Consider the following 27,400-nt stretch of genomic DNA (forward strand, 5'->3'; position numbering starts at 1 on the left):
GCCCTTTGGGGGCCTCTCCGCGCGCCTCTGCCGGGGGAGATCAAAGCTTCTCGCTCCTGGCCGGCTGCTCCCAATCCGAAGTTCGCCAACTCCTGGCCGGGAAATGCCGGGAGGTCTGCGCTAGAGGGCGAAGGAGCACGGAGGCCGGGAATGCCCCCGAGGCCACCTTCCCGGAGAAGCCCGTTTTCCTCCAGGGGGACTGGCCGGTGGGGGCGGAGACGAGCTGCCATTCCGGGAGACCTCCAGGCCCGGCCGGGAGATCCTGGGAGCAAAGGCACCGCCTAGGAGGACTGAAGGTGGCCCCGCTCCCCGCGGCCCCGGGAGGCCGGTCTGCAGCTGGCCTTAATGGCTCCCGAGGAGCCCCATTGAGCCGCAGCCTCCGCCCCTGCAGGTGGGTCCGGCCTTGAGAGGGTTAAGGGGAGGGAGGGTCTGGCCAGAGCGGCTCTTCTGCTGGGCGGGGGTGGGGGGACATCATTTCCGGCGGCCAAACCGGATGAGGGGGAGCTCCGGTCCACCAGAGGCGCCGAGGAGTCCGGACCAGGCGGGGCTTCCAGGCAAGTCCGTAGCTGCGGGCGGGGGGCGTGGAGGCCCTGGGGACGGGGGGGGGCAGACCCCTGTCTTCGCCTGGCCTGCCTCGCAGGGTTGTTGTTGGGGGGAGAGTGCAGGGGAGACCACGAGCGCCCCCCCTCCCCCCGCCCCGTGGTTGGAGAAGGACGCCTCGCGGCTCCTTCAGGCCCTGAAAAACGGGGCAGCAAAACGCAGCTCTTCCTGAACCCTCAGCTCGCTGGGCAGAGGCAGCCCCACCCCGAGGCCCAGTTCCCCCTCCTGCCCGGGGGTCTGGGGGGCAGGCGAGAGAGGGACACACACACCCACACACACACACACACCACGCACACCCTGCCCACAATGCAATGGGGAGCCGCACGAGGGCCCCGCAGAGCAGGCCTGGGTTCAGGGGCGGCCAAGGGGGAGGCAGCAGAGCACAGAGCTGTCTTCTGGGCGTTGGGGGGCCTTCCCTCCGAGATGCTCTTTGCCAGGATTGGCTCCCCTTGGGAGGAGGAAGCCCTGCAGCCTTCCGGGGTCTTGTGCTTATTGGCTGTCCTTCTTCCCTTTAACATCCTGGCTCAGGCGGGAGGCAGAGGGATTCCCTCTCAGCTACACACGAGGAAGCGTCCCTGGGCCTCCAGATGGCTGAGCCAAAGCTCAACCAAGGCCTGCCTGCCTCCCTCCCCGGATCTCAGGGGCTCCTTCTGCACAGAGGCTCCTGCCTGCCCCTCCCCCTCCCTCCGCTGGGCGCTCGGACAGAGCTCTTGGTGGACCCTTCAGTGCAGGGGAAGAGGTGCCCGGAGTGCTTAAGGGGTCTCCCGGTCCTCTTTTCCTTGGGGGGCTCCGCTTTACCTTCAGAATTAGCCCCCAGGACGGAGGGAACCAACCAGTCAGAAAAAGGATGTGAAATATTACCTAAAATGCCCAAAAGAGATGGGTTAGAGATATGGCAGAATGATGTTAGATTGATCTACAAACCACAAGGACTGTTGTTTGGATCCACCAGGGCAGTTTTCACTTCTCTGATATTCAGTTGTGTATTTTTTATTCTTGTCCCAGAGCCGTTTCTCCCCCCCCCCCCACCCATGAGAAGCCTCTCCTCATAGCCTGGGGAATATTGGGGTCTCTTCACAGTCCCAGGTGGCCCAAGAGAAGGGAAGGAGATGGCAGAAGAGGACCCAGGAAGAACTGGGAGTGACCAGACTGCAAGCCAAGGCCCTTCTCCTGTCCTAGCTGGGAGTGGTGTGGAATTCTGGGAAAGGGCTGGGCCAGAGATGCTGCATCCAGCCACTGTGGCCTCAGATGTGCACAGCCGATGCTTCCGGCACTTCCGCTACCAGGAGGCCGAGGGGCCCCGAGAGGCTTGCAGCCGGCTCCACGGACTCTGCAACCGCTGGCTGGAGCCGGAGAGGCACACCAAGCAGCAGATCCTGGACCGGGTGATCCTGGAGCAGTTCCTGGCCCTCCTGCCCCAGGAGATGCAGGGCTGGGTGAGAGGATGCGGGCCGGAGAGCAGCTCCCAGTCGGTGGCCCTGGCCGAAGGCTTCCTCCTGAGCCAGGCGGAGGAGAGGAGGCAGGTGGACCAGGTGAGGGGCTGTTCTCCAGGTAGGTTTAATTCAAGCAAGGAGCTCTGGCCTTGTCCTAAAGATCCCCTGCCAGATATTTGTCCAAGCGTTCATCATCCAAAACGGATATTTAACAGCCTACTTTACAACTATGTTACTAATCCCATCATTACAGACAGAGGAATTACTTGAATTGTGTTTTTTTGTGGTAGCCTTGGAGGTCCTGCTGCGTTTACTGTCCTCGGGGCCACAGAAAGCCCATTTAAAGAGGAGCCTCATACAGCCGTGCCCAGCCCCCTCCCCCAAGTGCGTTTTGGAGTCCTCCTGCGAGATGGAGGCCTTGGGAGGCCGGGCTCAGCTTCAGGCTCCTTTCCTAGCGTTACTCCAGAGAAGACCCATTGAGCAGCACAAGGCGTGGCTGATGCCAGCCTGGCTGGAGGACCTCCCAGAGAGGGCAGGAGGCCTTTTTCACTGGTCTGCAGCACTGAAAGAGTTGGATTCACAGAGCCCTTTGCTGGAGAGTCTGAGCCACACGGGGGGGGGGGGGGTGTGTGGAAGAGGCAAGGCTTTCTTCTAGCAGGATAGGCAACCCCTGGGGAAAGCCCTGCAGCTGAAGTCTGAAAAGGCCTCCTTGGAAGTAAGGCATGGGGGTGTTGGGAGATTCTGGAAAGGATCAAGGCTGGGATCCTTCTCAGGTCTGAACAAGGCTGAGCACAGCCAGGAGAGATGAAAACTTATCTATGGCTGGGAATCCGAGGAATGGGGTCATAGATTCTCTGCCTAAATCTATTTAAAGGCCCGTATTATCTAGCCAGGAAAGGTTTGGGAAGAACTAGACAAGAGATTCCAGTCAGGTTCTTTTCCCATTGACATTTCGGGGGCCACGGCTAGGGGGGGTGTTCTCCATTGCACGTATCTATCGGGCAATACAGCTGTCAGGATCAGTCAACTAACGGCTTCGTGGGCAGCTGCATTTTGCACCACCTGCAATTTCCGTGGCAGGGTCAAGGGTAGCCCCACGTAGAGCAATTTGTAGTAGTCCAGCCTGGAGGTGATGGTCACGTGGATCACTGTGGCAAGGGCTTCCGGTGCTGGGAAGGGCACTAGTAGCTTTGTCGGTTGCAGATTGAAAATGCCCACTGGGTTACCTTTGTCATCTGAGCCTCTATTGACGTACAGACGGCTCTGTCAGAGCCACCCAGTCACGGCCTCCAGACACTTGGCCAACTCAGCTGGGGGCGTATTCTGCCAGCTGTCCATCAGCACACTGAACTGGATCTAACCGTCTCCTTCTGCAGCCTCTTCTGCAAGCGAATTTCTTCCCCCTCTAGACAACTCACCAGGTCGGCTGATGGAGTCTGGGTGTGGGGCAGGACCCATTCCTTGGTCTCTTCTCTTCCATCTCTTACTCCTCTCCCTTCTGCCTTTTCAGACATTGGGTCAATCCCTGAAGGTGGAAGCTACAAACCCTGAGGCGCAAGGAGCTCCTTCCGAGGAAGGCCAGAGGGGGCAGGCTGTGCAGGTGGAAGGTACATTCCCTGAGGAGGAAGGAGCTCGCCTGGAGCAGGGGCAGGGGGTGCAGGCCGTGGAGCCTGTCCAAGATGCCCTCTCCTGCGGTAAGGACTCCTCGTGCCTGGATGTGATGGGGGCACACTGTGAGCCTGATGGGTGGAGAGTCCAGGTCAGGAAAAGAGGTTGCTCCAAAGAGGACGGGTCGAGAAACCGCAGCATGGTTATTCAGGCAGGGGAATAAGGGGATTCTCCACCTTCCGGGGGAGCAGAGCTCTGAGGATCCGTGTCTGGGGCCCCAGAATGATGGAAAACATTGGCTTCCGTGGCCATCCTTACAAGGGCGGCTGGCAGGCTTCCCCAGGAGAGACCAGTCCAAGCAACATATATAGGAATTCTCCAGGCTATTCCAAATCAACAATGGATCTTTTTATTTATTTCTTTTTTAGTATTTAAAACTTTTTCAATCATCCAAAATCATCATAAGGGAAACAAATCCCAACCAAAATGGGTTCCTAGGTAAATAATGTCCCGTTTTCCCAAACTTCCTCAGTGATTGTGATCCTGTAAAAATGATAATGTTATAATAAATAATATAACCAAAATCACCGATTACCACCTAATTATAGCATTTAAATATCAGAACGTACCTTCATAATGTTGCCTGAATGTTTTCATGGCTCCATATTAATTATCACAGGGGCTCTCAGGTCATCATGCTCTTAGGTCTTGGCTAGACCAGGGGTAGTCAAACTGCGGCCCTCCAGATGTCCGTGGACTGCAATTCTAACCCATCCAGGAAGAAATGCGTGGGTGGGTTACAGTTCTCTCCGGGCTCAAGAAGGCGCTCCCCCACAGTTCTCGCTTCCCTGTGTGGGATGTTAGTGTCAAGAGCATTAATATCCAAGGTCATTGAAATAGACCCTGGTGGAACCCTCACTGTGTTAATACTGTTAATAAAATGTGTGGTATCCCTAAGTATACTGTTATTGTCAGCTGGTAATAATGCCTTTACACGAAAGTCCAAACATTTGGCTACTGGTTCCAAAGCTGAGCCACACTGCGCTACAAGAGGCCTCCCTGGTACTGGAGTGACCTTTTTATGGATTTGGGGTAGAATGTAAAAGTGTGGCACTTTGTACTTGGATTTCAACAGGAATTCTGCCTCTGGTTTGGAAATGAAATCCAAACATAAACCTTCCTGGGGAGCTGCTTTAATGAGTCTAGATGTAGATGTAACTCTTTGCCAATCAGTTCTTTTATACCGCTCTTCATTTGACAACTGTCTCGTAACCTCCCTATGATATTCACACTTATCCATGACAACAATGCCTGCCTCCACCTTTATCTGCGTGTTTAATAATCATGTTCTGATCATTTTGTAGCTTGAAATTCTGCCCTGGTTAGATTGATTTTGTAATGTTTGTGTTGCAACTCTAAATCCTTAATATCCCTTAATACTATTTTCTCAGAGGTGTAAGTCTCATGAGATTCCCGGGTGGGGATCAATTCGGATTTGATTCGAAACCTAATCTGAGCAATTTGACCAGTGTTGGAAAAATAATTCTTCAACTTTAATGATCTTACTAATTTAAATAAGTTTACTCTGGTGCGCAGTGCATTGTATTTGTAAAGGTACGTAAAGGTCTCCCCTGTGCCAGCACCAAGTCATGTCTGACCCTTGGGGTGACGCCCTCCAGCGTTTTCATGGCAGACTCAAGACGGGGTGGTTTGCCAGTGCCTTCCCCAGTCATTACCCTTTTACCCCCCAGCAAGCTGTATTGTGGAACAAATGACAACCCCTTATTTAATACAGCCTGTTCTACCCCTGACAAAGGGCGCTTAGATGAATTAAAAGCTATTTCTGTCTCCCTCGTCTCCTGCCCCTTGGAACAGCCGATTGGAAATGTTTAGTGCTTAGGTGTGGCTAATTGAGACCTAAGAGCATGATGAGCTGAGAGGGAATCAGGGCCACAGTGTGCAGCGCGCATGCGCGGCCAAAATCGCTCATGCGCGGCACTTTGGTGCATGGCCGAAAGAGCCATGGATGTGCGATTTCAGCTGCGCATCGCGCCGCGCATGCCTGCTGCGCGGGCGGGGCGCACATGCACGTTCTGCGGGCAGGGCAGTTGCCCCGCCGGTCCCCAGCCGGAAAAAGGTTGGGGACCACTGGTGTACAGGATCACAATCACTGAGGAAGTTTGGGAAAACGGGATATTATTGATTTAGAAACCCATTTTGGTTGTGATTTATTTCTGTTATGATTTTGGATGGTTTTGATTTATAAAAAGAAGAAATAAAAAGATCCATTATTGATTTGGAATAGCCTGGACAATCTTAAAACCGCCCGCGGCGCCGCAGACTAAATGATTCGCTAAGGCTGGGCGGGAGGAGTTAGGGCGGGCTCTGTCTGTGTTGAGGAAGGGTGCCAATTGGCCCCTTCCTCCGGACTGACAATCGGAGGAAGGGGCCAACTCTGATTGTCCGCCCGCTGCCAAGGGAGCTCCCTTGCCAGTGGCCTGACGCGTCGGGAGGCTCAAAGCACCTCCTACTCATCAGGCCGCCGGTACGCCGCCAGTTGTGAGCCGCGCACAGCACGGCTCACCGTGACCCCCTTGCTCGGGGGCCACGCACTGCCCCGCTAGCACCCGCTGTATTTCAGGTATAGCGGGCTTGATTACTAGTTCCTATATATTTTGTTTGGATTGGAGTTACCCAAAGGAACTGATGTTTCGCTAGGATTCTAGAGGAAAAAAGCTGCTGGCATAGGCATGTTGGCTAAATTCTGGCATCATGAGGAGCTTTGGGAAGGGGCTTTGGGAGGGGCTTCCCACAGATCTGGTGGCCTGTTAATGTTGTCTCTGGATGAAAACGCCGTTGTGAAATTCCCAAACCTTTACACACTCATAAAACTCATTATGAGAGTCCATTCAATAGCTCCCAATAAACGACTTGGTGAAGAAAATCTCTTTGTTGAAAGTATAATGAACAAGGGACCTCTGAATTGTTGCTAAGACTGACAAATTGTGGGCCTGTTCTTGCAGAAGAAGAAGAAGAAGAAGAAGAGTTGGTTCTTATATGCCGCTTTTCCCTACCCGAAGGAGGCTCAAAGCGGCTTACAGTCGCCTTCCCATTCCTCCCCCCACAACAGACACCCTGTGGGGTGGGTGAGGCTGAGAGAGCACTGATATCACTGCTCGGTCAGAACAGTTTTATCAGTGCCGTGGCGAGCCCAAGGTCACCCAGCTGGTTGCATGTGGGGGAGCGCAGAATCGAACCTGGCATGCCAGATTACAAGTCCGCACTCCTAACCACTACACCAAACTGGCTCTCATCATATCAGAGACCACTCAGTCCCCCTGAGCCTCAGTCTGGGGGCAAATTACTCCAGAATCTTTTCTTCCAGTGTTAATCCCAAAAATGAAAGTTGGGCAGGCCCAGCCAGAGCCTCAGGTCAAAGAAATAACCTGTTCCCAGTCCAAAGATTAATGGCTCATGCAGTCCACGTGAACTCTCTGTGTACTTTATGCAAGCTATTGCTGCAACGACCTTAACTCCTGTATTTAATTACACAAAAATGTATAAAGACCAAAGGTAGATAAAAAGACAGGGCAAAAGCTTGTGGGTACATGATTTTGACACTTTCCCATTACACTTTCCTTGAGTGTCCAGATGTGCTCCAGTTACGTCTGGGTCTAATGTGACGGTGACATTTCATGCGACATCAATTCCAGCCCCCACTTTCCTTCCCCCCAGAACAGACACAGATTTCATGGCAGTCAGAAATACGTTGGAAGCGGAACAAACAAGCCAACCCCCTTCCTTCTTCCTTTGTCTTACAACCAGGCAGAGAGGTTCCGCTGAGCTGTCGTCTGTTCCGAAATGGGGAAAGGGCTGCATCCCATCCAGGCCAGGTAGGAGGGACAGGCCGGGCCCAGCCTCCTTTCTCAGGGACCTCTTGCTCCTGCATCTGTCCAAGGGGTCCGGGGGAGAGATCCTCTGTATGCCGTTCCCTTTGCCCAAGCCAAGCCGGGCATCCTCTGCCTTCCCTTCCCTTCCCTTGTGCAATCTCTGCCTGGTGTGCAGGGAAATCTGCTTTTCCTTACAGCCTCCCTTCACCTTTGAGGACGTATACGTCTCCTTCTCCGAGGCAGAATGGGCCCTGCTGGATCCGGGCCAGAGAGCTCTGCACAGGGAAGTCATGCTGGAGAACTGTGAGAGTGTGGCCCTTCTGGGTAAGGACCTTTCCTAGGAGTCAAAGGGGCAAATTGCCGTCATTGTGGTGAGACATGAAGCAATATATTTAAGAGAAAGACAGCATTTTGAGGATGGTCTTATAACTTGTGGAGGGGCTCCTGCTCCCTGGCAGTGCCTGTTCCTGGCATGCAGAAGGCCGCAGGTTCAATCCCCAGCTTCTCCAGTTAAAAGGGTCGGGTAGGCGTTGAAGGGAAAGGCCCCTGCCGGAGACCCTCGAGATCTGATGCTGGACTGAGGAGGCGAGATTGTGGAGGGGACCAGATCCTTACTTCACTGTTGCCAGCGTTTACCACGCAGCCTTCCACCGCCTTGGGGATCCCCAACGTCCACACTGCCTGTGACTGGGAAGGGATCCCTTTTAATTGGTAATTTATTGTCATTTATTTACAGTCCACCTTTTTCACTGAGATGCCAGGGAGATTCCAGGCAGAAAGGGCAGAACCAGAAATTTGCCACTAAAACACCTACCTGCTAACAGCTGTCCTTGGACTTGGTTCCCATTAATGCACCCAATGAATAATTATCCTGCCTTTAATCAATATTCTTTACTTAGGTTTAAGACTCACCTGGGAGATTAGAGAAAAACAAATGCTAAAAATAGCCCCTTCTTTGCGGTGTTGGAAATAGGAACAGACCAGTTTGAAGTGAATGATTCTGACAAAGGTGAAGTCTTTCCCTGATTTACAAATCTTCAGAATTTTGTTGCAGGCAGAGAGGGAGTTCGCTCAGGCCCTGTGCCGTTCCTGCTCCCCCCCCCCCACACCCTCCCTCTCTTTCTGCAAAGGAGGCGAGATGTTCCAGAGAGGCTGTGGGGGGGAAGGAGAGTGGCATTGCACCCAAGGGAAGGCTGCAGAGTTCCTCTAGGGAATGCCATGAGCAGAGCTCATTCCCAAAGGAAGGGGCTCAGAGTGAGCTTTCTTCCCAGTCTTGTCAAGGGAAGGGGCGAGGAATAGCCAAAGGGGATCTCTGTTTCCCTTCTGAGCAACATTTCAGATCTCGAGGTTCAGAAACTCCAGAGGAAGACCTCAGGTGTGGCTCTTGAGGGAGTGAGGGAGTCTTAAATGCTAGCAGTTTTGGGAAAGGTGGAGGGGTAGTTAAGGTCAGCCAAGCTGGATGAGGCCGAAGGGCCATCAGTTCTTTCCTGATACAACCACATAGATGCCTTTGGACCTGGCCAGCCACCCCACCCCAGGCGCTAACAGGATCTCTCTGTTTATTCCAGGAGTGGAAGATCAGGGGAACGGAGAGGGTGAGGAACTCCATCAGCAAATGACAAGAAGAATTAACATTGAAGAATTAAAAGAAAACGTCAGGATCCAAGACAGGCCTAACTCAAAGAAAATTGTCCCTATGGGTGAGAAGCGAAGTATGAGAACATTTAATGTACGTTTTCCGAAGCACAGTATAATGAATTCAAATAAACCGATTCAAAGTATAAAGTACTTCAGAAATAGATCACAGCTTCTTGTACACCAAATAAAACACAATGGGAAGAAAACTTTTAAAAGTTCAGAGTGTGGAAACAGATTATGTCAAAACAGCGCTCATCAATACCATCGGAAAACTCATACAGGGGAGAAGCCTTTTGAATGCTCAGAGTGTGGAAAGAGATTCACTCAGAGTGGCAGTCTTAAATGCCATCTGAAAACCCACACCGGGGAGAAGCCTTTCGAATGCTTGGAGTGTGGAAGGAGATTCACTTGCAACAGCAATCTTCAACGCCACGTGAAAACCCACACAGGGGAGAAGCCTTTTGAATGCTCAGAGTGCGGGAAGAGATTCCGTCAGAACAATGGTCTTAAATACCATCTGAAAACCCACACCGGGGAGAAGCCTTTCGAATGCTCAGACTGTGGAAAGAGATTCCGTGATAGCAGCAGTCTTCAATACCATCGGAAAACCCATACAGGGGAGAAGCCTTTTGAATGCTCAGAGTGTGGAAGGAGATTCCGTCACAGCAACAGTCTTCAATACCATTGGAAAACCCATACAGGGGAGAAGCCTTTTGAATGCTCAGAGTGTGGAAGGAGATTCCGTCACACCTACAGTCTTCAATGCCATCGGAAAACCCATACAGGGGAGAAGCCTTTTGAATGCTCAGCATGTGGAAGGAGATTCACTAGCAACAGCTATCTTCAACGCCACGTGAAAACCCACACAGGGGAGAAGCCTTTTGAATGCTCGGAGTGTGGAAGGAGATTCCGTCAGAGCAGCGGTCTTCAATACCATCAGAAAACCCATACAGGGGAGAAGCCTTTTGAATGCTCAGCATGTGGAAGGAGATTCACTAGCAACAGCCATCTTCAATGGCACCTGAAAACACACACAGAGAAACCTTTTGAATGCTCGGAGTGTGGAAGGAGATTCCATGAGAGCAGCAGTTTCCAACAACATCAAAAAATCCACACAGGCGAGAATCCTTTTGAATGCTCAGAGTGTGGAAAGAGATTCACTAGCAACAGCCATCTTCAACAACATCTGAAAACTCATACAGGCGAGAAGCCTTTTGAATGCTCAGAGTGTGGAAAGAGATTCACTTGGTCTATCAGTCTTCAGTACCATCTGAGAACCCACACAGGGGAGAAGCCTTTTAAATGCTCAGAGTGTGGAAAGAGATTCACTGGCAACAGCCATCTTCAACAACATCTGAAATCCCACACAGGGGAGAAGCCTTTTGAATGCTCAGAGTGTGGAAAGAGATTCCATCAGAGCAGCAGTCTTAAATGCCATCTGAAAATCCACACAGGGGAGAAGCCTTTTGAATGCTCAGAGTGTGGAAAGAGATTCCGTCAGAACTATGGTCTTCAGTCCCATCTGAGAAGCCATGCAGGGGAGAAGCCTTTTGAATGCTCAGAGTGTGGAAAGAGATTCCGTCAGAGGTGCAGTCTTAAACGCCATCTGAAAATCCACACAGGGGAGAAGCCTTTTGAATGCTCAGAGTGTGGAAAGAGATTCCATCAGAGCAGCCATCTTCAACGCCATCTGAAAATCCACACAGGGGAGAAGCCTTTCGAATGCTCAGAGTGTGGAAAGAGATTCATTCACAGCCGCTATCTTAAGTGCCACCTGAAAACCCACACGGGAAAAGCCTATTAAATATTTGGTGCCTGGAAAAATGGTTATTCAGAATTTCAGTCTCAGAGAACTTACACAGTGAAGAAGCCTTTTGAACGCTCACAGTGTGGAAATAGATTCTATCAGAGTAATCGTCTTCAACTCCATTGAAAACCTATGCAGGGGAGAAGCCATTTGAATGCTCAGAGTTTGGAGAGAGATTCAGCTTTGATCGCCATCTTCAGCAGAGCCTAAGGACTATAGAATCACAGAATAATAGAGTTGGTACCTCTTGGGACATCTAGTACAACCCTCTGTACTATGCAGGACAATCATAACCCTATCGCTCATCCACTAGATCCTGCTACCCCCGTGAAACTTCACAAAATCTGCCACTCAGATGGGTTTCCAGCCTGTGTTTAAAAATTTGCAAAGATGGACAGCCCACCATCTCCAGAGGAAGCCTGTTCCACTGAGAAACCGCTCTGACTGTCAGGAACGTCTTCCTGATTTTTAGACGGATTTATTTTGAATTTGAATTAATTTCATCCCATTGGTTCTGGTCCGTCCCTCCGGGGCAAGAGAGAACAACTTTGCTCCATCCTCCACATGGCAGCCTTTTAAATACTTGAAGATGGTTATCAGATCCCCTCTCAGTCGTCTCCTCTCCAGGCTAAACAGATCAAGCTCCCCCTGTTTTTCCTCATACATCTTGGTCTCCAAAGCCCTCACCATCTTAGTTGCCCTCCTCTGGACCCCCTCCAGTTTGTCAACATCCCTCTTCAACTGCGCTGCCCAAAACTGAACACAGGACTCCATGGGAGGCCGAACCAGAGTAGAGACTAACATGGAAGAAACATTTTGGGAGCTCGTTGAGCTTGTTTGGAGGTTCTAGCAGGGGAGCGCAGCTATCGTATGCCCTTGACCGAAGAACGGTACGCTCCTTCTATCTGGGATGGTCGTCCTGTTCCACCGAGCGGCAGCTTCAGGAGGGACACACATGGAGCGTTAGGGAGGTAGGAGACACCCGCCTAGCCAGCCAGGTCAGCTGAATCTACCCTTGCGATCAATGGGGTGACAGAGGTCGCAGCCAGATCGCCCTCACAAAGGAGAACCAGATGAGATTCTGAAATTCTTAAAAACCCCTAGCATCCCGTAAATCAGTGGGCCCCAAGCTTTTTATCACCGGGGACCGGTCAATGCTTGACAATATTACTGAGAAAATTTAAAATGGACCAGATTTTACTCTTTTTGATTAAGAATCTCTATAGCAATAACTTTTGCCAAATATACAATAGATGGGAAACTCACGGCAGAAATACCCATAAATTTTGGAGTTAAGCAAGTTAAGCTGGTCACTTGAAAGAAGTAAATGGACACCCCCCTCTTGATATTGGGTCAAAATACACTTTCATGCAGCACCAAACTCCTTCAATCTCCTAGGCTACCCCTTTTTTTTTGGAGGCTGCAAATAAGAAGATCCTAGGGGAACTGCAGGGCGTTGGACTGGTTGTGTCTTCATGGGCTGTGGTGTAAAGGTCAAGGTATCCCCTGTGCAAGCACCGGGTCATGTCCGGGACCCTTGGGGTGACGCCCTCCAGCGTTTTCATGGCAGACTCAATACAGGGTAGCCTTGCCAGTGCCTTCCCCAGTCATTACCGTTTACCCCCAGGAGCTTTCAGACTGCATGTCTGCTGCCTTACCAGTCTGGCCACAAGAGGCTGTGGTGTACCTGACACTTTATATCACCTATTGATGGGGTGCCCTAGATTTCTCCAGTTGCAAAAATCACTAGCTAAATACTGGAGGAAACAGAAATGTCCTCGTGTAGACGAGAAGGACACCATGCATGAAATCCTGGGTGAAAGTGATCCGGAGATGGTCCGAGAAGTAGCCAAGGTATTGTTAACAATACAAAGGTTGAATTGCTTAAATCTGAACCCCGTTCCGGCTAAGAGCGGACCTCTGTGAGCCCACTGTGGACCGCGGATCGCGATATGGCCACCTTGTAACATTTGCGTGTTGCTGGGGATTGTGAATGTCGTTTGGTTGCGCTGTTTGGCTGTACCATTTTACCTTTTTAAAATCATTGTTATGCCAATAAAAGTACTCTGAGAGCTCGTTGTGTGGAAAGAGCATTATTTTAGAGCATTAGAGAGCCCAGACGGAGGGAAATCCTTTTGAAGGGCCAGCGGAGAGATGGTAGAGATAGAAGGGCCAGCATGGAACTCTTTGGCAGCGTCTAAGAACACACAGAGAGACGGAGAACCTATGGAACTGCTTAGTGCATGAAGAGAGTTTTCCTCTTATTTCACTCTTTCTGAAAGACAACAGACTCCAGAAAGCATTCCTCCTCTATAAACTCTTGCAGAATGCTTGCATCTCCCCAGAAAATAAACCCTAACTAGGAAGAAATGGTAAAAGTTCTTGGCTGGCGGAAGGAACTTCAGCCACATTTCAAGCCCTCCAATGGATCTCACAGGAAGAAATTGCAGATGAGCTCTGTAATTACAGATGTGGAATCCCGGAGGAGTCCCCACAAGGGAGGAACCTCCTAAATAATCCGTAGGTGGCAAGAGCTTGAGGCACAGACCAGATTTCCGTGTCCTTCGGAGAATCCATAGAAGGGAGAAACATCTGTGTAGAAGAAGAGCTGCTTTTTGAATGCCCTGCTTTTCCCCACCAGATGGGACCTCAAAGCAGCTTAGATGCACCTTTTCCTTCTTCTCCCACAACAGACACCATGTGAGGTGGGGGCGGGTGCTGAGGGAGCTCCAAGAGAACTGTTCTGCAAGAACAGCTCTTAAGAGAACCGTGACTAGCCTAAGGTCACCCAGTTGTCTGAATGTCAAGCTGTGGGGAATGAACCCCAAGTCCCGAGAAGAGAGTTCACTGCTCTAAACCCGTGTGCCACACCCACTCTACAGCTGAGGGTCTTCAAAAGCCAAGTGTTGGAGGTTCAGAAAAGCTCAGAAAGTAACTACACAAACTACACTGCCGTGGAGAGCAAGCCACGGGGGGGGGGGGGCTTCCCCTGACCCCTTGGCCCCCTTTCAAAGCCCATTTTTATAATGGGCTTTAATGCTAGTCAGAGTATATAACACAGGTATCTCTAATGCTCCAAACTCACAAGCACGAGGATTTTGAGTCCATAGTCCACAAAGGCCTGACCCTCAACAATATGGCATCCCAGAAGGCCAGGAGCAGTAGCAGAACAGGATGTCCAGACCCAAAGTGAGGAGGTCGACTTCAGTAACCGGAGAACACTTTGGGGCCACGTTCTGTCCAGCCAGGCAGCTTTTAGCTGGAGTGCTGAGAAATAGGAGCTATGTCCCTCAGAAGAACTCCTGCAGTCAGGTGAGTCTGCTACTGAGACACCTAAGTAAAGTGATCTAAAAACGTCTGTGTTGCGTTGAACACTTGTGTCAGCATTTCAGCTGGCAGGGGTAGTCAACCTGTGGTCCTCCAGATGTCCATGGTGCAATGCTGGCAGGGACACATGGGAATTGTAGTCCAAGGACATCTGGAGGACCGCAGGTTGACTACCCCTGGAATAGGCCGTCAGCCACATGGCTTCCATCCTCCAAAAGGCCTAATCCAATTAGATTAATCTGACCTCCCTTGACCCACAGTATCCAGAAGCTCAGACTCCCTGCAGCCGGAGTTGGGGCTTCGCTCTGGGTGGGAATCCCAAATCAGCCATTGGCAGAGGGCAGCCAGGCCTTTCGGGGATAGCCCCCCCCCCAAATAGCTGCCTTTGAAAGGGTTCTTAAATAATCCTGGAAAGAGGACCAGAGTATCCCCCCCCCAGGAGTCCCCTGCGGGTCGTCCGAAGGCTCCTCCTCCGCTTGGCCCTCCCGGGTGGTCTGTGCTGCAGAGTCGCCCTCGCTGGGGCGGAGCTGAGCCGGCCGGGCGGCGCTGCCTTGGGGGCTTGCAGAGAGGCCCAGCCCTTCCCGGCACCCCTTCGGGGGTCTCTGGGCGTGGGTGGGGAGGGGGCTTGGTCATGAGTTGCGGGAGGGAGAAGGTGGGGCGCCAGGGAGGCAGCGGGAGGGAAAGGCTTCGCAGGCGGACCCTTTGGGGGCCTCTCCGCGCGCCTCTACCGGGGGAGATCAAAGCTTCTCGCTCCTGGCCGGCTGCCCTCAGTCCGAAGGAAGGTCGCCAACTCCTGGCCGGGAAATGCCGGGAGGTCTGCGCTGGAGGGCGAAGGAGCACGGAGGCCGGGAATGCCCCCGAGGCCACCTTCCCAGAGGAGCCCGTTTTCCTCCAGGGGGACTGGCCGGGGCGGGCGGAGACGAGCTGCCATTCCGGGAGACCTCCAGGCCCGGCCGGGAGATCCTGGGAGCAAAGGCACCGCCTAGGAGGACTGAAGGTGGCCCCGCTCCCCGCGGCCCCGGGAGGCCGGTCTGCAGCTGGCCTTAATGGCTCCCGAGGAGCCCCATTGTGCCGCAGCCTCCGGCCCTGCAGGTGGGTCCGGCCTTGAGAGGGTTAAGGGGAGGGAGGGTCTGGCCAGAGCGGCTCTTCCGCTGGGCGTGGGTGGGTGGACGTCATTTCCGGCGGCCAAACCGGATGAGGGGGAGCTCCGGTTCCCCAGAGGCGCCGAGGAGTCTGGACCGGGCGGAGCTTCCTGGCAAGTCCATCACTGCGGGCGGCGGGGGGGGTGTGTGTGGAGGCCCTGGGGACAGGGGGGGGGCAGACCCCTGTCTTTGCCTGGCCTGCCTAGCAGGTTTGTTGTTGGGGGGAGAGTGCAGCCGAGACCACGAGCGCCCCCCCTCCCCCCGCTCCGTGGTTGGAGAAGGACGCCTCGCGGGTTGTTCAGGCCCTGAAAAACGGAGCAGCTAAACGCAGCTCTTCCTGAACCCTCAGCTCGCTGGGCAGAGGCAGCCCCACCCCGAGGCCCAGTTCCCCCTCCTGCCCGGGTTATTTGGGGGGAAGGAGGGCAGGTGAGGGAGGGACACACACACACACACCACGCACACCCTGCCCGCAACGCAATGGGGAGCAGCACGAGGGCCCCGCAGAGCAGGCCTGGGTTCAGGGGCGGCCAAGGGGGAGGCAGCAGAGCACAGAGCTGCCTTCTGGGCGTTGGGGGGCCTTCCCTCCGAGATGCTCTTTGCCAGGATTGGCTCCCCTTGGGAGGAGGAAGCCCTGCAGCCTTCCGGGGTCTTGTGCTTATTGGCTGTCCTTCTTCCCTTTAACATCCTGGCTCAGGCGGGAGGCAGAGGGATTCCCTCTCAGCTACACACGAGGAAGCGTCCCTGGGCCTCCAGATGGCTGAGCCAAAGCTCAACCAAGGCCTGCCTGCCTCCCTCCCCGGATCTCAGGGGCTCCTTCTGCACAGAGGCCCCTGCCTGCCCCCCCCTCCCTCCGCTGGGCGCTCGGACAGAGCTCTTGGTGGACCCTTCAGTGCAGGGGAAGAGGTGCCCGGAGTGCTTAAGGGGTCTCCCGGTCCTCTGTCCTTGGGGGGCTCCGCTTTACCTTAAGAATTAGCCCCCTGATGGATGGAACCAACCAGTCAGAAAAAGGATGTGAAATATTACCTAAAATCCAAAGAGGCATGCTCAAAAGAGATGGGTTAGAGAAATGGCAGAATGATGTTAGATAGATCTACAAACCACAATTCCTGGGGAATAAAGGGGTCTCTTCACAGTCCCAGGTGGCCCAAGAGAAGGGAAGGAGATGGCAGAAGAGGACCCAGGAAGAACTGGGAGTGACCAGACTGCAAGCCAAGGCCCTTCTCCTGTCCTAGCTGGGAGTGGTGTGGAATTCTGGGAAAGGGCTGGGCCAGAGATGCTGCATCCAGCCACTGTGGCCTCAGATGTGCACAGCCGATGCTTCCGGCACTTCCGCTACCAGGAGGCCGAGGGGCCCCGAGAGGCTTGCAGCCGGCTCCACGGACTCTGCAACCGCTGGCTGGAGCCGGAGAGGCACACCAAGCAGCAGATCCTGGACCGGGTGATCCTGGAGCAGTTCCTGGCCCTCCTGCCCCAGGAGATGCAGGGCTGGGTGAGAGGATGCGGGCCGGAGAGCAGCTCCCAGGCGGTGGCCCTGGCCGAAGGCTTCCTCCTGAGCCAGGCGGAGGAGAGGAGGCAGGTGGACCAGGTGAGTGGCTGTTCTCCAGGTAGGTTTAATTCAAGCAAGGAGATCTGGCCTTGTCCTAAAGATCCCCTGCCAGACGTTTGTCCAAGCGTTCATCATCCAAAACGGATATTTAACAGCCTACTTTACAACTGTGTTATAAATCCCATCATTACAGACAGAGGAATCACTTGAATTGGGTTTTTTTGTGGTAGCCTTGGAGGTCCTGCTGCGTTTTCTCTCCTCGGGGCCACAGAAAGCCCATTTAAAGAGGAGCCTCATCCAGCCGTGCCCAGCCCCCTCCCCCAAGTGCCTTTTGGAGTCTCTCTGCGAGATGGAGGCCTTGGGAGGCCGGGCTCAGCTTCAGGCTCCTTTCCCAGAGTTACACCAGAGGAGACCCATTGAGCCAGCCTGGCTGGAGGACCTCCCAGAGAGGACAGGAGGCCTTTTTCACTGGTTGGATTCGCAGAGCCCTTTGCTGGAGAGGCTGAGCCACACGGGGGTGGAAGAGGCAAGGCTTGCTTCTAGCAGGAGAGGCAACCCCTGGGGAAAGCCCTGCAGCTGAAGCCTGAGATGGTCTCCTCGGAAGTAAGGCAAGGGGGAGTGTTCTGGGATCCCGGAAAGGAGGAAGGCTGGGATCCTTTTCAGGTGGGAAGAAGGCTGAGCATATCCGGGAGAGATGAAAACTTATCCATGGCTGGGAATCCGAGGAATGGGCCATCGATTCTCTGCCTAAATCTATTTAATGGCCCGTGTTATCTCGTTGCTGAGAGTCGGACACGACTGAACAGCTAGCATCATCATCATCATCATCATCATCATCATCATCTAGCCAGGAAGGGTTTGGGGAGAACACAATAAGGATCAATACGGCAAGTGAGATGCGGCTGGACAGAAATTACGCTGAACAAATAGACAGATTTCGGTAAGGAGGCAGGGCTGGAACTAGACAAAAGAGATTCTAGCTAGTTCCAGGTGGGATATCCTTTCCCCGTTGACATTACAAGGGCCATGTACATTACAACGGCTCCATTGCACGTATCAATTGGGCAATGCAGCTGTCAGAGCATCATTCGACTAGGGGATCCGTGAGCTGCTGCATTTTGCACCAGCTGCAATTTTCATGTCAGGATCAAGGGTAGCCCTAGGTAAAGCAAGTTGCAGGAGTCCAGCCTGGAGGTGATGGTCACGTGGATCACTGTGGCAAGGGCTTCCGGTGCCAGGGAGGGCACTAGTAGCTTTGTCGGTTGCAGATTGAAAAATGCCCATTGGGTTACTTTGTCTTCGGGGGCTCTATTGAGAGGGATTCGTCGAATTCCTGGTGGGATTCAAAGTTCTTAAGGGCACACTGTCTAGGCAGGGGAGAGGCGCTTCCTCCCCTGGACCCTTCTTTCCCAGCCACAGGACCTCCGACTTGGAGGGCTTGAGCTACAGACGGCTCTGTCAGAGCCACCCAGTCACGGCCTCCGGAGACTTGGCCAACTCAGCTGGGGCTGTATCCGGCTGGCTGTCCATCAGCAGATAGAACTGCCTTAAGCAGTCTCCTTCAGCAGCCTCTTCTACAAGCGAATTTCTTCCCCCTTAGACATCTCACCAGGTCAGCTAATGGAGTCTGGGTGTGGGGCAGGACCCATTCCTTGGTCTCTTCCATTCCATCTCTTACCCCTCTCCCTTCTGCCTTTTCAGACGTTGGGTCTATCCCTGAAGATAGAAGGGACAATCTCTGAGGCGGAAGGAGCTCCTTCTGAGGAAGGGCAGAGAGTGCAGGCTGTGAAGGCAGAAGGTACATTCCCTGAGGAGGAAGGAGCTCGCTTGGAGCAAGGGCAGAGGGCACAGACCGTGGAGTGTGCTGAAGATGCCCTCTCCTGTGGTAAGGACTCCTCGTGCCTGGATGTGATTGGGGCACAGGAGCTTGCGGGAGGGGCTTTGGGAGGGGCTTCCCACAGATCTGGTGGCCTGTTAATGTTGTCTCTGGATGAAAACGCCGTTGTGAAATTCCCAAGCCTTTAGACACTCTTAAAACTCATTATGAGAGTCCAGTCAATAGCTCCCAATAAAAGACTTGGTGAAGAAAGTCTCTTTGTTGAAAGTATAATAAACAAGGGACCTCTGAATTGTTGCTAAGACTGACAAATTGTGGGCCTGCTTTTGTATCATATCACAGACCACTCAGTCCCCCTGAGCCTCAGTCTGGGGGCAAATTACTCCAGATTCTATTCTTCCAGTGTTAATCCCCCGAAATGAAAGATGGTCAGGCCCAGCCAGAGCCTCAGGGTCAAGGAAATAACCTGTTCCCAGTCAAAAGATTTATGGCTTTTGCAGTCCACCTGAACTCTCTGTGTACTCTATGCAGGCTATTGCTGCAACGACCTTAACTCCTATATTCAATTACACAAAAATGTTTAAAGACCAAAGGTAGATAAAAACACAGGGAAAAAGCTTGTGGGTACATGACTCTGACATCTTCAGGTTCTCCTCGAGTATTCAGAATGTGCTCCAGTCACGTCTGGGACTAATGTGACGGTGACATTTCATGTGACATCAATTCCAGCCCCCACTTTCCATCCCCCCAGAACACTGATCTGAAATACGTTGGAAGCGGAACAAACAAGCCAACCCCCTTCTACTTCCTTTGTCTCACAAACAGGCAGAGAGGTTCCGCTGAGCTGTCGTCTGTTCCAAAATGAGGAAAGGGCTGCATCCCATCCAGGCCAGGTAGGAGGGACGAGCAGGGATAGGCTGGGCCCAGCCTCCTTTCTCTACGCCTGCATCTGTCCAAGGGGTCCGGGGGAGAGATCCTCTGAATGCTGTTCCCTTTGCCCATGCCAAGCCGGGCATCCTCTGCCTTCCTTTCCCTTGTGCCATCTCTGCCTGGTGTGCAGGGAAATCTGGTTTTCCTTTCAGCCTCCCTTCTCCTTTGAGGACGTATACGTCTCCTTCTCCGAGGCAGAATGGGCCCTGCTGGATCCGGGCCAGAGAGCTCTGCACAGGGAAGTCATGCTGGAGAACTACGAGAGCGTGGCCTTTCTGGGTAAGGACCTTTCCTAGGAGTCAAAGGGGCAAATTGCTGCCATTGTGGTGAGATATGAATCAATATATTTAAGAGAAATACACCACTTCACAGCTGGTCTTAGTTACTTGTGGAGGGGCTCCTGCTCCCTGGCAGTGCCTCTTCCTGGCATGCAGAAGGCCGCAGGTTCAATCCCCATCTTCTCCAGTTAAAAGGGTCAGATAGGCGTTGAAGGCCCCTGCCGGAGATCCTCAAGATCTGATGGTGGACTGAGGAGGCGTGACTGACTCCAAGGGACCAGGGGTTGGATCCAGCCGAAGGCAGCTTCCTGGGTCTGCTCTTGCCCAGGGGCAACTGAGGCCAGGGTCGGAGCCATCCGCCCAGCTAGAGAAGGTGCTCTGGCCGGAGGGAAGAGAGAGGGAACCCGGAAGAAGACTGTGGAAGGGACCAGATCCTTACTACTCTGTTGCCAGCGTTTACCACGCACCCTTCCACCGTCTTGGGGGTCACCATGGTCCACCCTGCCTGTGACTGGGAAGGGATCCTGAGAAGGACATAATCTGGGTCCCCCAGCCCCTGAGCAGCCCCCACTACAGCAGGCTCATGGGGAGAATGCACACAAGTCACGTAGACTTACATTCATGGAAAATATAAGTCATCACTAAACAGCACAGTTTCTGCATGCCAGGAACAGAAAAACCAGGCATGCTAACGGTTCTGTCTAATCCGTGAAATACTTGGTATTAGATTATCATGGCAGGAGGAATACTCCTGCTGTAGCTTAATTTTCCCTACATCAAAATATTCCTCACGTTGAAGCAGGGAAATTTCAAGGCATATCATCTAGGCGTAAAGTCATCATGTCTTCCCTCTGGACTGTACCCGGATTAAACCTTTAACCTCTGAAGGCTCAGGGGGTCCAATAAGGGGTCCTGTATGGCATTTTCCAGGGGCTGTCAGCACCCTCCTAATCCCCCTCCCTTTTGGAGACATGACTGGTACTTACTGTCAACCAATGAGTACATTCTGATTCTAGAGGAAGTCTCAGATGCTGACACCTCCAAGGGAGAGCAGGTCAATGGTCACGTTAACCCCCGGGGGAATGAGGGGGGGTTGCTTCTCCAATCCATTCCCCTTATCCTGATAGGGATTGTGGGCTCTGATCTGGATCTTGGTTCCTTCCTTCCAGAAGAATTGTTATCTTTTTTTTTTTACTTCATTATCTATTGTAATTGGCAATTTAATGTGATTTATTTATAGTCCTCCTTTTTCCCTGAGATTCCAGGGAGATTCCAGGGAGAAACGGCACAGGCAGAAACCAGAATTCAGGCCTTCTTGACTGCACCCTCCCTCAGGGCAGCTTCTGAGAGGCAATATTGTAAGCTGCCACGAGCCCTCGTTAAAGGGGAAGGCAGCAGGTACAAGCAATTAAATGAGGCTCAAAGTGATTGGCCACTAAAACACCTACCTGCTCCCAGCTGTCCTTGGCCTTGGTTCCTATGAACCCACCCGATTAATAATTATCCTGCCTTTAATCAATATTCTTTACTTACGTTTAAGACTCACCTGGGAGATTAGAGAGAAACAAATGCTGATAACTAAAAATAGCCCCTTCTTTGTGGTTATGGAAATAGGAACAGAGCAGTTTGAAGTGAATGATTCTGACAAAGGTGAAGTCTTTCCCTGATTTACAAATCTTCAGAATTTTGTTGCAGGCAGAGAGGGAGTTCGCTCAGGTCCTGTGCCGTTCCTTCTCCCCCCCCCCCCCCACACCCTCCCTCTCTTTCTGCAAAGGAGGCGAGATGTTCCAGAGAGGCTGTGGGGGGGAAGGAGAGTGGCATTGCACCCAAGGGAAGGCTGCAGAGTTCCTCTAGGGAATGCCCAAAGGAAGGGGCTCAGAGTGAGCTTTCTTCCCAGTCTTGTCAAGGGAAGGGGCGAGGAATAGCCATAGGGGAAAGAGATTCCGTCTGAACAACCATCTTCAAGAACATCTGAAAACCCACACAGGGGAGAAGCCTTTTGAATGCTCAGGATGTGGAAAGAGATTCACTAGCAACATAAATCTTCAATGCCACCTGAAAACACACACAGAGGAGAAGCCTTTTGAATGCTCGGAGTGTGGAAGGAGATTCCACTATAGCAGCAGTCTTCAACAACATCTGAAAACCCACACAGGGGAGAAGCCTTTTGAATGCTCAGAGTGTGGAAATAGATTCATTAACAACAGCAATCTTCAACGGCACCTGAAAACCCACACAGGGGAGAAGCCTTTTGAATGCTCAGAGTGTGGAAAGAGATTCAGTCGGTGCAGAAGTCTTCAGTACCATATGAAAACACACACAGGGGAGAAGCTTTTTGAATGCTCAGAGTGTGGAAAGAGATTCATTAGCAATAGATATCTACAAAACCATCTGAAAACGCACACAGAGGAGAAGCCTTTTGAATGCTCGGAGTGTGGAAAGAGATTCCGTCTGAACAACCATCTTCAAGATCATCTGAAAACCCACACAGGGGAGAAGCCTTTTGAATGCTCAGGATGTGGAAAGAGATTCACTCGGTGCAGAAGTCTTCAGGGCCATCTGAAAATCCACACAGGGGAGAAGCCTTTTGAATGCTCAGAGTGTGGAAAGAGATTCATTAAGAACAGCAATCTTCAACGCCACCTGAAAACACACACAGGGGAGAAGCCTTTTGAATGCTCAGGATGTGGAAAGAGATTCACTCGGTGCAGAAGTCTTCAGGACCATCTTATAACCCACACAGGGGAGAAGCCTTTTGAATGCTCAGAGTGTGGAAATAGATTCATTAACAACAGCAGTCTTCAACGCCACCTGAAAACACACACAGGGGAGAAGCCTTTTGAGTGCTCAGAGTGTGGAAAGACATTCAGTCAGAGGAGCTATCTTCAATGGCATCAGAGAAAACACATTACCCAAGACCTTTAGTTTCTGGCGCGCACTCTCCTCCCTCCCTCAGCTCTGGTCATTTTTAATAATGAATGGGAGCATGAGTGCCGCAAGCACGCTCCTGCGCTCGTCCAGCAATATAATGCCCAATTGCCCCCTGGAAGGGCTCGGGCGGATGAGGCCATCATGCTAGACGGCTTATTGGGGCGAAGCACCCAGGCAGCTATAACATCGCAGGTTGCCTTGCACCGGCCGATTCAAGAGGCCTCCGTGGCCGCCGCGCGAGCCGCCTTTCTTCGCACCCCCGACCCTACTGGGAAACTGCAGAAATGGGGAGCAGTCCGCCAGGGTCCAACGGAGCCTTACGCTGAATTTATAGATCGACTCATGACCGCCGTTCAGCGACAAGTCACAATTCCCGAAGCTCAGGAGGTGGTAGTCCGCCAGCTGGCTTTTCAGAATGCCAACGACGATTGTCAGGCAGCCCTCCGTCCCATTGCCGACCTATGAGGGACTGATATTCATGCTATGCTGCGGGCCTGTCAATCGCAGACTGCATACTCCTATGGAGCGATATTTTTGTGCAGAGGAACCCCTGGCTCGACCACTGGTGGCCTACCGATGCCTCCCCGACCCGGAGTGGAAAGGACCTGTCCCGATGATAACGTGGGGTCGGGGATACGCTGCAGTCACCGTAGAAGGCGCTCCGTTGTGCGTGCCAAGCCTCTGTGTTCGACCATGGAAACCAGGAAAATGAGCTTTTGTATTTTCTGTTCTGTTACATGCTTCTTTTTGTTGATTGTAATCTCTTTGTACGTCATGCTCAATATATGTTCGAGCAACACAGTAATGATTCTATCTTGTTGTATGAACCCCCTTTATCGGGGGAGAAAGGCAGGTTTTTCCCTGGCCTACTGACCTCACCACAGTTGGTGATGGGATCCCTTAATGAAATGGGAAGTAAACCTACTGTATTTTGGCCCCCTGAACAAGCTCGAAATTATATAGAAACAGGTTTTCGAATTAGATGGATGCGTGTGACCATGTATACTAAAGGATTATGTTTTTGTTGTGGGGTTAATAATGTTATATATAACAAACATAATAGAAATAATGAGTACAAGTGGTGGGACTGGATCGTTGGGTGGCTGCCTTCAATAACCTGGCTGCGACAAGCGGTGGTGGGAATACTATGTGTGATTTTTTTATTAATAACAGGATGTTGTTGCTTACAATGTATTCCGTCTTTGATGACGCAGTGCGCTGATTGGTTTCATGCAAATAAATTGGCCAAAGCCGTTTCTAGACACCATTTCATGGCGCCTGTATATCAGGCGGTGCCCACTAGAGATATAATTGGCTATTAATTAAAAGAAAAGTGGGCATGTGGGAATCATTCAGCGTACTGAACCAAAGTGGAGCCATGTTGAGCTGAGTGACCGAAGGAGGGAGTACAGAGTATGGAAAAATACTGCCACGTTGGCAGGAACGGAGCTATGTGTCCTAAAGTCCAGAAGACTGAAAAACAACTCCATATAGGAAAGGAAAATGCCTTGTAGGCTCAATGTATGCTGTAGGCTCAATGTATGTTAATGTATAACCTTGTAGTATAGATAAGCATAGGCACAAAGTACATGGAGGTTAAGACTGTAACAATAAAAGAGGAAGGGGAGGGGGAGTCAGGAGCGCGCTCAATCCCCGGACGGGGAAACTCTGCCGGGACTCCCCTCAGCTCCACCCAGATGAAAAGGCACACTGACTGTGAATCTTTTTCCAGGGGCTATCAGCTGTCGGCTGGTACCAACAGATGAACTCCCTAAAGGATTGGAGACTGCCCCAAGAGTTCACTAGGACTTCCTGGGTAGAAAAAATGAGGTGGGATTTGCGTACCCCTCCTTTTTTCTGCCATTTGCTTCCACAATTGACCCCTGTCAGGCTCCAGTGATAGCACTGCAGTCCCCTCAGGATGACATCTTTAGCCACACCCCCAGGAAGAAGTCTTTTGAATTATAAGAGTGCAGAAAGAGTTTCACTAGGTGCAGCAGTCTTCAGGATCATCTGAAAATCCACACAGGGGAGAAGCCTTTTGAATGTTCAGTGTGGAAAGAGATTCACTCAAAGCACCAGACTTCAGTGCTACCTGAAAACCCACACAGGGAGAAGGAGTTTGAATACTCAGGGTTTGGAGAGAGATTCAGCTTCGATTGCCATCTTCAGCAGAGCCTAAGGACCATAGAATCATAGAATAATAGAGTTGGAAGGTACCTCTTGGGTCATCTAGTACAACCCTCTATACTATGCGGGACAATCACAACCCTATCGCTCATCCACTAGATCCTGCCACCCCCTTGAACCTTCACAGAATCAGCCTTTCCATCAGATGGGTTTCAAGCCTGTGTTTAAAAATTTGCAAAGCTGGAGAGCCTGTTCCACTGAGAAACTGCTGACTGTCAGGAACTTCTTCCTGATCTTTAGACGGAATTTCTTTTGAATTTGAATTAATTTCATCCCATTGGTTCTGGTAAGTCCCTCTGGGGCAAGACAGAACAACTCTGCTCCATCCTCTACATGGCAGCCTTTTAAATACCTGAAGATGGTTATCAGATCCCCTCTCAGTCGTCTCCTCTCCAGGCTAAACAGACCAAGCTCCCCCAATCTTTCCTCCTACGTCTTGGTCTCCAAACACCTCACCATCTTAGTTGCCCTCCTCTGGACCCCCTCCAGTTTGTCAACATCCCTCTTCAACTGCGGTGCCCAAAACTGAACACAGGACTCCATGGGAGGCCGAACCAGAGTAGAGACTAACATGGAAGAAACATTTTGGGAGCTCGTTGAGCTTGTTTGGAGGTTCTAGCAGGGGAGCGCAGCTATCCTATGCCCTTGACCGAAGAATGGTAAGCTCCTTCTATCTGGGATGGTCGTCCTGTTCCACCGAGCGGCAGCTTAAGGAGGGACGCACATGGAGCGTTAGGGAGGTAGGAGACACCCGCCTAGCCAGCCAGATCAGCTGAATCAACCCTGGCGATCAATGGGGTGACAGATGTCGCAGCCAGATCGCCCTCACAAAGTAGAACCAGATGAGATTCTGAGATTATTAAAAACCCCTAGCATCCCGTAAATCAGTGGGCCCCAACCTTTTTATCACCGGGGACCAGTCAACGCTTGACAATTTTACTGAGGCCCGGGGGGGGGGGTAGTCTTTTGCCGAGGAACATCGCCACCTGAGTCCCTGCTCCACTTGCTTTCCCGCTAGTGCCCCTGACTTCCCACCACCAGCTGGGGGGCGCTGCCAGCAGCAGCTGCGCAGCGCCACAGCAAGGGGGAGCCCCAGCCATGGCAACCTCTGGAGAGCACCAAAAGTGAGCCAGTGGCAGGGCAGCCCTCAAGGCAGCAGCCGGGGAGGAGGAGCCGCGGCCCGGTACTGGTACCCGGACCGGGGATTGGGGACCACTGTTCTAAGAAATCCTCTTGCAGGCGCTTTTGACTCTCACTTTGGGCCATGACTGATCCCCGCTAATTAATCCGACCCTATTTCCTCCTATTCAGGACTTGGGTCAAGGTCAAGAGCTAGGGCTTTTCCGCACACCATTAATGTAGCGCCAAACTTACCTTTTGAAGATGGTATGTTTTTATGTTTTAACACAATGATGCCAACATCCCGCGTCCACCCAGCAAACCTAAAGCTACAGTGGCAAATTTTAAAGCGCAAGTTGGGGAATAGCATAAAGTGGATTTTCCAAACCTAAAAAGCATGAGCTAATGAGGGCAAGCAGCCAGACATAGGCTAAGAAATGTATGGAGGTGAAGAAACGCGATCTCTGCCTCCAACGTCCCACCCTCGCACCAGCCTCCCTCTCCCTTCTGGGATGGGTTCTAGAATTTTTTTTAAAAGAAAACTGCCTGGAGCAACGAATAGACATACAATCGTGCAGGCAAAGCCACAAAGAATTTTTCAACAAAGTTCTCACACAAAGCATGACTCTCTAAGCTTCCCCCCCAAATCAGAAACGAGATTAATTGTTTTAAGTATCAAGACTTGTGAGTCCATAATGGGTGGCATTCAAAAAGCACTATGCATGTATGCAGGAGTGTCAACAGGGAAGGATTGAATTTTAAATAATTGAAAACATTTAGATAGGGGATTGGTTGCCTGGTATGACTGACAGGCAGAAGAGAGTCCTGTGTAAACTGGGTTGCTCTCTTCCGGCATTTCAAGTAGATGTGGAGTGTAAGATGCTCAAAAAGGTGGCAGACAGAAGCGAGACAAGTGAAGAATATCCAGAGGCGCGATTATTTTTAGCGCTACGCCATTACAGTGGTATGAAGCTATTTTTGGGGGGTCTGTGGAAATGCCCTGGAGTTCTTGGTTATGACTTGATGGATCTGTGTTCAAATCCACAGTCAGCTTGGAAAGTCTTTGGACCTTCTCTTACCTCTATCAAACATTGTTTTCTGTGTTTAGCAGGGTTTTTGTGTGT

At 51.8% G+C, this 27,400-nt stretch overlaps 2 protein-coding genes across 2 annotated transcripts in view; both read left to right on the plus strand.

The window, feature by feature from the left end:
* The window catches only part of LOC143833830 (uncharacterized), a 59,501-nt gene extending 46,453 nt beyond the window's left edge, over window positions 1–13,048 (plus strand). Inside the window, 6 exon segments of the mRNA XM_077330054.1 lie at window positions 82–206; window positions 1,653–2,132; window positions 3,544–3,727; window positions 7,377–7,534; window positions 7,729–7,855; window positions 9,100–13,048. Coding sequence (XP_077186169.1) covers window positions 82–206; window positions 1,653–2,132; window positions 3,544–3,727; window positions 7,377–7,534; window positions 7,729–7,855; window positions 9,100–10,973 — 2,948 coding nt within the window. The 3' untranslated portion in view covers window positions 10,974–13,048.
* A 2,422-nt stretch (window positions 13,049–15,470) lies between these two features.
* LOC143833831 (uncharacterized) overlaps window positions 15,471–27,400 on the plus strand; it is a 34,819-nt gene continuing 22,889 nt past the window's right edge. Inside the window, exons 1-7 of the mRNA XM_077330055.1 lie at window positions 15,471–15,558; window positions 16,579–17,030; window positions 18,693–18,876; window positions 19,654–19,721; window positions 19,911–20,037; window positions 22,024–22,960; window positions 23,135–23,397. Of these exons, the coding sequence (XP_077186170.1) occupies window positions 15,498–15,558; window positions 16,579–17,030; window positions 18,693–18,876; window positions 19,654–19,721; window positions 19,911–20,037; window positions 22,024–22,960; window positions 23,135–23,397 (2,092 nt within the window). The 5' untranslated portion in view covers window positions 15,471–15,497. The remainder of the gene's footprint in view (window positions 15,559–16,578; window positions 17,031–18,692; window positions 18,877–19,653; window positions 19,722–19,910; window positions 20,038–22,023; window positions 22,961–23,134; window positions 23,398–27,400) is intronic.

The sequence above is a fragment of the Paroedura picta genome, chromosome 3, assembly GCF_049243985.1.
Source record: "Paroedura picta isolate Pp20150507F chromosome 3, Ppicta_v3.0, whole genome shotgun sequence".
In the NCBI taxonomy this organism is placed as follows: domain Eukaryota; kingdom Metazoa; phylum Chordata; class Lepidosauria; order Squamata; family Gekkonidae; genus Paroedura; species Paroedura picta.